At 42.7% G+C, this 13804-nt stretch overlaps 1 protein-coding gene across 1 annotated transcript in view; it reads left to right on the top strand.

Moving 5' to 3' along the window:
* The first annotated feature begins 3153 nt into the window (after nt 1–3153).
* nphs1 (NPHS1 adhesion molecule, nephrin) overlaps nt 3154–13804 on the top strand; it is a 41228-nt gene continuing 30577 nt past the window's right edge. The window contains exons 1-4 of the mRNA XM_071516053.1: nt 3154–3239; nt 4386–4446; nt 6777–6870; nt 9543–9737. Of these exons, the coding sequence (XP_071372154.1) occupies nt 3154–3239; nt 4386–4446; nt 6777–6870; nt 9543–9737 (436 nt within the window). The remainder of the gene's footprint in view (nt 3240–4385; nt 4447–6776; nt 6871–9542; nt 9738–13804) is intronic.

The raw sequence follows: 13804 nt of genomic DNA, 5'->3' as shown, positions 1-13804 counted from the left end.
GCTTAATGGCATTTGTTAAAGGCTCCTTTTGGACCCATTCAATATTGTTTCTGTTCATGCCTTGTTTTTGCCCCCGTTTTTAGCTCGCCTGGATTTAGCTCGGTTTCATCCTCTAATCCTTCTGTTTTGTTAGTGACACTGGGAGAACAGCCTGGGCTGTGTGGCTCAGCCCCGCCTGTCAAAGCCTATAACATCTCTCACCAGGATCAGGTTATTGCCTCAGCTCTGTGTATCTTTATATTGAAGTGCCTGTGATAGGAGGCTCTGGTAGACTGTGTGTGTGCGTGCGTGCGTGTGTGTGTGTGTGCGTATTGTACGTGCATGCACATGTGTTTTTTTTATGTGTGTATTGTACGTTGGTGAGAAGTGCCTATGAATAAGTGAATGGGACACACAAGACTGGGTACAACAATTGTCTTTTCTGACCTCAAATTTCAATATTGTCCCCTCATCTCTGCACCCCCCCCCCCCTCACACACACACCTCCTTTTCCCTCCATTCGTCCATCACCACAGCGGGGTGATAGATGGGGCGGCGGAGACGGCGAGCGTTAAAGTTTGTGGGCCGTGGACGGACAGCTCGGCATGAATATCAGTGGCGTAGAGTAAGCGCTGGGAATTGGATGAGAGAGAGAGAGAGAGGGAGGCGTCAGCACTTTCCCTCCCATGCATTTTCACTCAGCTGGATTGAGTCTTATTATCTGACCCGGCTCCTCTTCCCTCAGTGACCTAATAATATTGTTTCAGTGATCCCGCCCAGCCTCTGACCTCGTGACATCACGCAGGAATCTATTAGAGTAAGAGTTCCACTTGCTCAAAGAAGCCTGACACTTTAACACTTTTTAGCTTTAGCTTATTTCCCGGGCGCTGGTGTGATCACATGCACCAGCAGCCCCTCTGTGCTATCCAGGAATCAATATTACTGTAATGGAATTAGTATTATACCGTCATCAGTTACAGCCTGCTATCTAATGTTATTAGTTTATTAGTCTGATGATGCGGTTTTCTACTATAGATCCTCTCACATTGGCTTAGCTGCTCTGACTTGTGTGTTACCATAGTAATCCTCTTGTTGTACTTTACCTAGATTCAGGTCGGTATAAAACCACGTCCACTGTCTGTAGAGAAGCAAAGGGCAAATCCTTGTCCTTCCCTCTGATTGGTCAGCGGCGCGGTTATTTGTTATTTACAGCTTTGTGCAGGAAATCAGAGTCACAATATCATTGAATTAACATGGTTATGTAGGAGCTTGTTAGGCAGCTGAGGTAAATGGAGCAGATTTGGGGAATAATCCTTCCCCAATCTGGACACCACAGCTGGTTGTCCCAAACCCTCCTCATCCTAACACACACACGTACACACACACACACACACACACACACACACACACACACATGCAGCTCTGAACCCCATGCCAACATGCATAGGGACACAGCGATTGGGATTGAAGGGGAGCAGCAGAGAGAGGCCCAGGGAGGGAGTGTCGATGTGTTTAATTGGGTTTTTCCAAATCCCTCTTAACCCCGATACACATGCTGTAGCATCACTCGGTCTGTGGGTCGTCCGCACCACAGCAGACCACCATGAGAATCTCTCCTCAAAAACTTGCTGGCGCCGGGATGAGGTTTGTGTCCCTATTCAGACTTCATCACAACGACAGACTTTTGAAGGAAGTGTTGCTGAAGGGGATTAAGCAACTATCTACGATGTCAGACTTATGAAAGTCCTCTTATCTCTGTTTGCTACTGTCATTTTAGTGATGCCTGTAATTGTCATTCCTAGTTTCTGGTGATGCGTGCTCTCAGTCTGCGCCTGCCTGTTAAAGCTCCTTCTCCCGTGGTCGACTGAGAGCCAGATTGGCGAGGAAAAAAAAAAAAAACATGTTGACCTTGTCTACAGATTTAGAACACAGAAGCATCACTGATATGGCAGCTGTACTGTGGCGGGCAACAGAAGCTGGAGCACCAATCAGATCATCAGGTCGGACGGCTGTAGTTAATGCCAGGGCTCAGAGTGTGGATGTAATACTCTCCAGCTCAATGCACAAAGACAATTCAGCAGGCCTTTCTCAAAGCCCTCCGAAGCCTTGAAGGGTTACCGAGGCCCTTTTTCATTAAACAAGCCTCTTCCTAAGAACTGTGGAGGCGCCGAACGAGTTAAATCCTCTTTTTTGGTGTGGATCACATACTGGATGTTGAATATCTGTGTCTCTCTAGGCTCTAAGTTACTAACCCCAAGCTGTCATTTGCAATTCGTAATTAAACATGTTTTTTTTTTTTCTTTTGACAAGTGCCATGCTCTGAGCTGCCACATCACTGACAGTTATCCAACTGATTCAGTGTGCGCCCACGCCTTCCGCACAAACACACACACACACACACACACACATACACAGGAACTCAGACACATACCAAATACGTCACATGCAATCTCCCCCTTGCTCCACTTTTCTGTATCAATCTCCTGGACGTGACCCTATCTTTTCCCTCTTCCTCATATTGTGTTGCTTTTTCATCGTAGCGCTTATTGCTTTCTTTGATTAATCTTCCTCCTTGGTTTCCCTGCTGCACTGGTCTGAGTCAGTAGACTTCCTGTTGGTTTTCAAAACAACTTTTCATGTCAGCCTTCCTTCCTCCCATCTCCCCTCTACCCCCACTCCACCCTCGTCTTCTATTCATCATTCCACAGCCCATTTTACAGTATCTTTCTGTCTCCTTCCTCCATTCTTTTCTCTCGCTCCATTACCTTGCTCGTTCTTGTCCCCTTCATCTCCCCTTCTGCCTGTCCAGCCTCCTGACATGAATTCTTTTTACCCTCCTACTGCATTTTCCTCCTCTTCCCCGCATTTCCCCTCTCACCATTCATCTCCAGGTCCTCTGTCCATCTCCCCTCTCTCCCTCCCTCCCCTCTCTCCATCTCTCTGTCAGGCCCGGCTCTCTCCCTCCTCTCCCTTCGTCTGGCAGTGGAGCGGCTCCACTGTTAGCCGTGTTGCTGACAGTGCTGTTTGTGTGAACTGAGTGCTGAGCTTCACAGCCCCCTCGCCTCCCATTGCCTCCCCCCGTTCTCCTCCTCCCCCCTCCCTTCCTCCTGCCTCCCACCTCCATACCCCTCCAGGCGGGGGAATTAACCTTCCAGCCCTGGGCTGCTGGGCTTAATGACTGTCTGCGGGGCCAGCTCCAACTACACAGCCCAGCTGCTAACATCTGGGCCACACACACCCACCCACACATACACAAAGAAGTACACACCACACACACAGTAGATACTAGACATTGACACACATGCAGTATGCACAACACAAGGTTACATTCCTTGAATCCTGGCACCATAAGGGCGTATGTCATTACCCTGCTTTCTTTATTGCCTGCAGTGTATGTGTGGAAGCTTATTAGCACTATTCTCACAGACAATACATGCACTGGTCTATCGTTAGTGCATGGCTGAGCCCATAGAGGAAGAACGGACACATCAGTATAACCGCTTCTCTACTTACATTGTACAAATAGCTTTCACTGAGTCAACACAGAGCTACAGCACAAGTGTGGGCTGTGTGAAGATCAAATGAAAAATATATGCATGTGGAAAATAAACATGACCTTTGAGTTGTCTTGCTAGAAAAGCTTCCAATACGTTTCACTGAGCAAATGCTGGTATTCTCCAGCCACCATTCAGTTGGAAGTATATAATTGACAAAAGTGTGAAAAAAAGCAATATTCAGCAAGAAATCAAATATTCAGCTGTTGAAAGTGAATTCTTTGGCCTGTCTCCGTCTCCATCTCTGCAGTGGAGCAGATCACCCCAAGAGTATTCAGTATAGGAAATATAGTTATGTGGATACTCTCTATTCCATTTATTATGTATGAGCATAAATGTTACAAACTAGCAGCTGTGAAGACATCCATGTTGCATCTGTATCTTTGAGGGCTGCTCTGCTCCTTCCAAGCCAGCACAGTGAAATGCTAAATAATGGGAGTCCTGAATACTCCCCAGAAAGGCAGAATAGAAAGAAGCCACCTGCATGCTCCTCTGCTCTCATTACTGGCTCACTACAATTATGTCAAGCTTTTCATTATGAATGAAATTATACTAAGACAAAAGATGCGGGCATCAAGAAGGTCCTGCGACTTTTGAAATGGTCACTTCTCTACTATGGCCTTAAAAATATAGAGATTTCACAGAATCTTTAAGGCAGTCACACACCTCTCTCTCCTCATTCTTCATTCTCTCTCATTGCCTCTCTCTCTTTTTCCCTCCCTCTCTCTCTCTCTCTCCCTCTCTCTCTCCCTCTCTCTCTTTATCTGTTTTTCTCTGTCTTAGAATAAGGAGTGAGAGAGGGGGGAGTCCCACTGGCATTCCTTAACATCTCCGTTGCTCACTTGTGTTCAGAGAGCCATCTGTAGATCAGGAAGACAAAAAGACGCTCCTGAGCCTAGGCGTCACTCAACAGGTAAGCACAGCTCTCTTTCTCTCATGCAAATCCACACACCTATTCAAAGATTCTTGGCTTTTTAGAGGGAGGTACGTCCTCTCTATGTGTCTGTCTGTCTGTCTCTCTCTCTTTCTCTCTGTGCACTCTTGGCAGACAGATGAGCGGGAGTTGGTGGAGGTTGAAAGAAGGTTTTGCCTCTCTGTCTCTCAACTTTCTCCTGGGGAGAGCGTGTGTGTGTGTGTGTGTGTGTGTGTGTGTTTGTGTGTGTGTGTGTAGTAAGACAGAGCGATCCAGTAAACTTGAAGACTTTGAGCTGAAGAGGGCAGAGACAGAAACAAAGCACACAAACACGATACTTGGGTTTCTGTGCTGGACATGCACAATGTCAAGCTGCTGCTGAACTACTGGTCCATGCTGATGTGATTTAGCCTGTCTGTCCTTGGCTGAGGTCTGCTCTGTCTGCGCTTAGCACACCCAGCCAGGCAACACTAATCAGACTGCCAAAGGAACGTCATATTTTCATGCACAATTAATGATTTGGATGTGATTAGGTTCTGTTGATAATCTAATCTTCATCTTTTGGAGAGCCTCTCTATCAGTGGTTCAGTGTTAAAGCAGTAATGGGTTCACAACATAGCTTCTATGAGCTACAGTAATTGAACCCACAGGCAACTGGTGAGATGGGTAGGGGGTTAGGCTGGTATTAAGATGTATGACCACATCTGAATTGCATGGCTGCATGGAGGTTGAAACTTCATTTTCTGCACATTGACTGATTTCATGGGGTTTCGCGTCAAATTGGTGCAGGATTGAGTGTATTGAGTCGTTTGATGATGTTATGAAAGAAGCCATTAAAAATCTACCTGTCGGGGTCACGCTGAATGGTTCAGCTGCCTCTAATGCCCTTGCGGGGAGAGTGGCTGGCTTGTCTCTGAAAGCGAATCAAATTTCAAATCAAACTTTCTAATTTGCATTTGTAAAAAGTTGGCGAGGGACAAGGTCAAAAAAACTTGTGGCAGCTGGGTACGGCTGTAAAAAATTTTGGTCTTTCTTATGGTTAAAGGATCCCATCTATTATATTTGATGATAAATTAAATTGCCTTTCAATCTGGCATTTATGTGTTTCATTTCTAATAACTGTTAAATGACACAACACAACTGTTCCACAAATCGTATCACCTAGAAACTGTTTTGGATACAAAGGAAGGAAAATATATAAAAGAACATGTATCAGCAAATCAACATTCTTGCGGCTGGCTGTATTTTTTAAGCGATTAAGGCAGGTATTTGACTAGGTAATAGCAGTGTGGGGAGGTCAGGCAGGCTGTATCTGTGCTCATTAAGGGTCCCCAAGAAAACGCTGAGTCGTGTGGCCAGCAGAAGCCCTTCATTGTTGACCAGTCACTTCTCTTCCTCCCAGTTAGGACCTGCAGGTTGAGCTCTAACCCCGAAAAGCAGACGGGAAGTTCTGGCTTTTTCATTAGAGAGAAACAAAAGAAAGCAGGTGCTTCTGATCTGGAGATGACCGAATGGAAATGATAGATGAGAAAAAGAAAAACAAATTGGCCAACATCAAATTTAGGCAGGGTAAAATACTTTTTGTGTGTGTGTGTGTGTGTGTGTGTGTGTGTGCCTGTGTGTATATGAGGCATAAAAAGAGAGAGACAGACAGAGAGAGAGAGAAAGTGAGAGAGAGAGAGAGAGGGAGAGAGAGAGAGAGAGAGAGAGAGAGAGAGATGGGTACTTTAAACCTCAGAAAAGACTTCTTATTCATTGAACAGGGAGGCAATTGCCCTTGTGTGTTCAAAGTGTATGTTGGGGGCTCTGAAATACACAAATGTTTTTGAGAGCGAGAAATAATTGAGTGTGAGTTAATTCTTATCAAAGCCTGTTGGAGTGCAACTAATCGACTGAGGGGAGATGCCTCAAAGAGCTGTTGCCTTCAATTCATTTTGTCTATTCAGATGAGAAAATATTTAGTTTTCAATTAAGTAAATCACTATTATTTGTTCCACCGCAGCAGCAGATAAATTGAAGTGATTACAAACGGACTTAAAATGCACAGAGGGCTCTTCCAGGCCAAATAAAAGAAGAGTATTTGATGTGAGAGTGGCATGTAATGGGCACAGACCCACAGAATGGTCTATACAGTCTCAACTCCAAACTGTCGATTCACAAAAAGAGCATGCAGTGATCCTGACAGTGCATCATAACACTTATCCATAGGACATTCATTGCAAAAAAAACATATGTAAATATCATCTCCATAATCCCATATCTTCTGTATCCATCTTTTCTAATCATCTTTATCTAATGTTTGTGGATTTTTCTTCGTGTGGTTGTTCCAGGACTGTCGAAGGTCAGGCATCAGAGTGGAAATGGACTTCTTGTCAGCTTGGATTGTCCTCTCCTCTGCAGCACTCTTGTTCTCTCGGCTCTGGGGTAAGAGAATCAGATGTCACACAATGGAGCTCTCATTACAACAGCTGCGGCCTTCTGAGTCACGTCCGTGTTCACTCCATTCAGCTGAGCAGTGGGCACCTTGACTTTGTTGAAGACTTCATCAGATTTTCTGTGTAACACAATGGCTGTGTTTACTTGCACAGAGAATTCTGTTCTCGCCCGTCTGCTCAAATAAACTGGGTTTTAAATTGACGCATGTAAACATCATAACTCAGTTAGACTAACCTGGTTAATCTCATACTCTGATTATGAGAAACCCAGTTAAAATGACTGTCTTATTCCAGTATTAAATGGATTACTATGGCATGAAAATATCGTTCTCTTTTCACTTTTGGTTTTTGCTGCCTGCACAACTCAGACTTGCATAGCGGCTACATTTTGATGTCAACAAAATCCATGTTGGTGAGCAGTATTTACCATTACTATCACCATTGGGATCACCCTTCCCTTCCCCTGTATTAGAAGTAACCGCTTGCTCAGTCAAAGAGGGGAAGCAGCAGCTGCATCTTATTAACACTGTTTTGCTGTGGAACTATTCTACCTGTGGACTGGACACCTCAGGTGGAAAGGAATATTCTGTTAACTTGTTTATTCATGGGAACAGGGAGACTCAATGTCAGGATATCAGATGTTCATGGAAACAGCCTGAATAATACCTTACCCTATAAGACTATAGTATGGCCAATAGTCAGGTCACTCCACGCCTGTAAACGTAGCTAGTGTTGCTTGCTGCTTTAACTCAAGGTAACTCTTGGCACCATGAATGGCATGGTGATGTGTTCATGTTACCCTTGACAGTTTTCACAAGCTGATCATGTCCCTTTCTCCCCGTTCATCTCTGGCATTGAATAGTCTGTACAAAAAAAGAAATAATATTGACACAATTCCACTTCTGCCACTGGCTGTTGTGTGCAGGGTTTTATTATTATTGTTATTATTATTATTATAATTTTGGAAATAGCAAGATTTTACCTAAAGAGCTGTTGTGAAAATAAGTTATTGTATGACTTGGCTAAGGAATGTGTCACTGTCATGCAAAATATAAAATCATGTATCGTTATTTAAAAGATATATATATGTCAGGTCAAATTGCAGAGGAAAACAAATAATTACATAGCATGTTATATAAAATCACCATAATTTATGATTACAATGGTCATTTTAAACCAAGCTAACTTGTTAACTGTTAACTGTTTATCAGAAACATTTTGTCACTTCCATATGTTAATATGTGCTACTACCTTATTACAGGAGAAGGCGGCTTAGCTCTAAATAGACATTTTCTTCAATAGACTCTCACCTTTGAGGTGGTAAATACCGTAAGTGGGCACACTACCAACCTCTACATAATCACTTGCGCTTCAAACACAGGGCCGACGGATGCAGAAAGAATAGTACAGAACAGCTGGAGCAGCAAGTTGGCGATTTCTTGGGATAAACCCCTGTCATTATCCAATCAAAGGTGTACAACCTCTGTAGAATAAGCAATGGAGATCAATATGTCAGTCAATCAATCCATTCAGTTAGCCCCACCTCAAGAAATTAAGAGATGAAAATTCAATTTGGCCCCTACAGTATTACTATACAGTTTCTATTACTAGAGTATTATTTACCATAGTAGTACTTCAACAGCCATTGTAGATCACTGTTGAGTATTCATTTATGTAAACTGTATGCAAATGTGCCTCTGTGTTTGGTTGTTTGCATGCATCCTCTATAATGGCCAATCTTGCCCTTCATATTTGACGTGAGGTGACTGGTTCAGCCTTGATCTGAGAGCTCTGCCTCTCACTCATGTTGTCAGGCGCAACAGAGCATGCACTTCACAAACAACTTGGTCATTGCTTCAATGAAGGTCAAGATTCAAGCAGCCTAGCGGAATCAGGCTAGCTTGTCTCTGTGGGGCATTTTTTAAACGAGATTCACGCTTAGATATTAGGCGCTAATTAGCCTAAGCAGTTGCATTTGGCTCCTTGGATTGAATTTATCCACAAACCCCTATGTATAATTATCCGATAATCCTGGCCCCAGCCTTAGAAGCTCATGGGTGGTCTGCTCTAAGGTTACCTTCCTGCTACAAGTGCAGCATACCACAGCGTGTCACCTCAGAGCCTGGTTGAAGGATGACCAACTCCACCTATGACAAACAAGGGGGATTAAAGTGATAATCATTACTCTCCCCTGGAGGAATTAGCTGGTGGGACATCGACAGTGAAGAAAAACCGCAGGTGAAACAGGTCTCAGATGCCCCGTTCTTCTCTCCTCCCCCCTTTCCCTATCTGCATGGCCGAGGGGGGATTTAATTCACAGTAATTACTTTATTGACTCATTTGCAGGGCCGTATCACTCCAGTTTCCCATCAATAAAACATATGCCAGGATGAATAATGTGGCCAGACACAATGGGGTTCCTTCTCAGACAAAAGACCATGAGACTGCCTCCCTGTGGTGTATGTTTATGTCGTCCTCCCTGCCCTCTTTGCTCTCCTCCTCTCATTTCCTTTAAACCACTTACTCCTCCGTACTCACTCCCTGTTCTTCTCCCCCCTTTAACAAAAATCCCACCAATTCCCCTTTTCTGCTATTCCATTCCACCCCTCCTGCTCCTTCCACCATCCTTTCCTTTCCTCCTCCTTCCTTTCTCATCTCCAGGAGTGGAGGCGCAGCAGGCCTTTAGGACCGAGCCCAGGAACCTCACTCTGCGCATGGGGGCCACAGCTGTGTTAAGGTGTGAGGTGCTGCGGGCCTCGGGGGCCGTACAGTGGGTGAAAGATGGCCTCCTCCTGGGACCCCAGAGGAGCCTGCCGGGCTTCCCACGCTACAGCATGATCGGAAGCCCCAAGAGAGGTAAACAAGGATACTTAGAGGAGCCTTTCACAGTGATGAGTATTGGGAATGAGGTGTCGGGCCTCTTGGGCTTTGCTGGACCTATTCAAGCTAAATTGATGAACTTTATGCAATAACAAGCCCAGAGGACAGACACCAGAATGACTCTTCATAACTAGTAAGCTGCCTAACTCTGTTAACCCAAGAGCATGATGGCAAATGTACTTCTTGACACAAATAAGATAACATAATAAGATGCTATCAGTATTAGATTTCTCTTGATTTTTCTCATTTTTATTGTTACATATGTTGTAGATCGCATGGTGTTAATTTTGGAGTGCTGCTGTCAGCTCAGGTAACATACAGAAACAGCACATATTGATGTACTCTAAAGTAAATGAGTTTATGTTGTTGCTATGGCTTCAAAGTGCTGTAATAAACAAACACAGAGATCTCAGGGACCTTATGGCACACTGGCTCTCTACACAGGGACCATCTGGGACTGAGGAGGTGACGTGATTGTCAACAGCCTCTCAAACATCCCCCTCACTGTCACTCACATGTGGAGAAAAAAAGAAAATTAAAACCTCAGATTGTCAGTGCATCAGTGAAATGTTGCAGGGAATAAAGTGTGTTGCAGTATCTGCACCACAGTCTATAAAAAGTAATTGCCAATTAGAAGGCAATCCTGAGTAAGAGAAGAGCATCTGTTCCTGATCAGCCGGCAACGAGACAAGCCGCATGTCACTGTTCCACAGAGTGGGAGCTTGCATACAGACGGCCACTGACACACAAACATTGACAGACACAGATGCCAGTGCACACACTGTCCATGCTTATTCATGCCTGTAGTGTACATACACACAGACAAACATATAAAACACAAAAACAGTTGCCAGCTGATTAGTTGCCAATCAGCCAATCAAGTATGACAGCAAGTACAGTGTTAGAAAAAAGTTGGAAATTGTCCAGACAATGACATAGGCAACACATACACATGTACACAAGGTCTCACAAACTGGTAAACACTCAAACATAAACTCATAAATAGAACATCCATCAACACAGGAGCACATTACCAGGAAAAGAAAATGCAGCGGATACTTAGGCCCGCAGACAAATGTATGCAATCACTTTACACAGCACAGTAAGGGCAAAATCACTTCAAGATGACACTTGACTGCACTTGATACCCTTCCAGTTTTCACTGATTGTCACCATCAGTGATGTTTATTGATACTTAAAAAAGCCTGAAATTACACATTCACACAGACCGGCGGTGATTTCAACATAGACTTACTGTAGCTGTAACACCCTCAGTTTCTCTAACTGCAGTAAGAGTGTAAATGTGCATAGACATGACTTTGTGTGCAGCTATGCAGATTTTACACACACACACACACACACACACACAAGCACACACAGATACAAATTATTTTAGATACTAAAGCACAAATGTAAGTGTATGTAAGTGTAAGTATGTTCACATGACATGGGAGCAATTGGAAAACAATCCTCCAACTTGTAAAACAAGCACAGATCCTGTACAGACCCACGGCGTGTGTTCAATTCTATGCACTGAAGCACTGTGACACAGTTAAATTAGCAAATTACACTAACGTTACTTAAATACCACAACATTAAAGGCACCTACCATTTAAGTCTGTATGGCAGCGAAGACGAGTTACTGTCTGCAAATCCCCGTTACTGACTGTGGAATGTGAAGTTTCACTTTTGTTTTCACACCACCACCTGTGTGGATTGAGTTCAATGCTGCTGGTCTGCTGTCTGTACATCTCCAAATTACAGACATGACGTGATGCGCATGTCAGGCGCATTAGAGATCGATTTAGATTTCTACTGACCAACTTTTGATTTTGTGCATTTTGTGCCTCTGTATGGGAAACACTGCATCTCACAGTCAAAAACGCCCTCTAGAGACCATCTGACGAAGCACATCATCTCACTAAGCGTTACCTGACTGACTGACTGACCTGAATTTGCCTCGTGATGCCCGTGATGCCCCTGGGAAAACACCATGTCAACTTCAAAATCATACATAGAACTTGAACATTTGGGTTTATGACGTGGCCTTGATTTGATCTACCTATGAATTCTCAACACAGAAATGTTGAAACAACAAATTAAAACATGGCATCAATTTATGCAATCAACTGCAAGGAATGAAAGATGTTTTAAAATAATAACATAAAACTTTATTAAGTAAATCATTTTCAGACTTGAACAATATCATGAGACATCATAATGAATAATTGCTGGGATTTCTTGCTGACATTGCAATGTTTTTGTAAATATTTTATTTTCAGGTTTTAAATGTTTAATAAAGACACAAGGTACAAAACCAAGAAGAAGTAGAGGCAAAAAAGCAAATTAGCATGGACCCAGTAAATACCAGTTCAGTTTGTTAATACTCCAGTCTCAGTAGATGCATATATAGTTCTCATCTATATATTATAGAAATGGTCCCTTCAGAAACCTGTTTTGTGATTTGGGCTTATTGAAACCTATTCTTTCCATCTGAATAACAAATATCATTTCATCTAGTCATCTTCGAAAACAAGGTGGATTTGAAAATCTCCAGTCTTTAAGAATCAGTTTATTGGCTGCAAACATGCCCAACATCTACTGCAATTGTTCATTATAAGATTAATTGAAAGGTAATGGTGGTTTCTGAGCATCTAAAAATGGCAAAGTTCTGGTCAGTCACTTTTGGAAGCTGTGAAAAAACATTCAAATATTCTTGACCAGAAAGTGTGTAATACAGGACAGAGCCAGAAAAAGATGTGATAAAGACCTTGCAGCTGCCTGATGTGTGAAAACTGTTTAGCTTGGTTTTTGAATAGTGAAGGCTGTGTAGTAGGCTACCTTATATTAAATCAGGTTGTACCTGGTATTTATAGAGCAGCACTGAATACATGACAATGCAAACCAATCTGAGATGGTTGGCGGTTACAGAGACAGTAAAAAGATTAACAAATTGGGAAACCAGGTTGTTGGAGTCAGGAGGGAGCAGGGGGAGCTCGTACAATGAATGGCTCTTTGGCGTAGTCTTAAATTGTGAAATGTTTCCTCTAACATAATGCCTGATTCGCAGATAACAAAACAATTTTGAGGCAAATCATATTTGGTACTCAGCTAACAGAATGATGCAAATTGGTTGTCTATGTCAGGATCACCAATAGACGCTACTCAGCTTCCCTCCAAACTGCAAACCCTCGATCTATCTGTGTAGGCATAAATGATTGGGTACTGACATTGCAATGTTATCCATAAATAATAAAGTTGAAATCTAAGAGGACAGTAATTGTTTAGTGGGAAAAAATCTGAGAATGATTGTCCCATTTGTCCATATAGCAAAGACTGCAGGAACACTCTGTCATGCTGTTACAGTAAGTTCAAGCAAATTCAAATATGAAAACTGTCACACAAAAAAAATGTGGCATAAATTTAGTTCTTGCAATGAAAACAAAGATGTTAACAATGATTTTCATGTTTTTGTTCAATTAATATAGATGTAGTCCAAACAAATACTGACAAAAAACACCATTCTGTCGTTAGAGGATACTACATGAAAAAGGCGTATCATAATTAATTACTTTGAACTTATAGTATTATTAGGTATTATTGATTTTTTTCCTAATTGTTATAATGAACTGTAATTAGATTAGGGTAGATTGTGACAAAATGCCTCTTTGGCTTTGAGGCCAATATACACATTCTCACTTGGGAGAAGATGGAATATATTTTGCCACAGACAGACATAACGGCTATTTAGACATATCCAAAATTGTTGAAGGCTGTAGCTGAAATAAACACAGAGTAATGGACAAATGAGCAAAAAGTGTTGCAACCCTCCGCCATCTCCCCTACCATAAATATACACTCTCTGCAACTTGATTGCAAGGGGAAAATGATTAATAACTTCAATGTCTCTCTCTCTCTGCACTCAATGATAACTTAGATGTGAAAATTGCTTCTGGTTGGTGTTAATTATGTTGCCAGCTTACTTGACACATACATTTTTAGGCCTGGGTGGTTGTCAGACCAAGATACTATTTTGCACATGT

Source organism: Centroberyx affinis, unplaced genomic scaffold (assembly GCF_046629955.1).
Source record: "Centroberyx affinis isolate AG114_WGS23_722 - 3 ecotype Tasmania unplaced genomic scaffold, CSIRO-AGI_Caff_v1 ptg000392l_1, whole genome shotgun sequence".
In the NCBI taxonomy this organism is placed as follows: Eukaryota; Metazoa; Chordata; class Actinopteri; order Beryciformes; family Berycidae; genus Centroberyx; species Centroberyx affinis.
The sequence above is the reverse complement of the archived record's forward strand: the minus strand, read 5'-3'. Positions and strand labels throughout refer to the sequence as shown.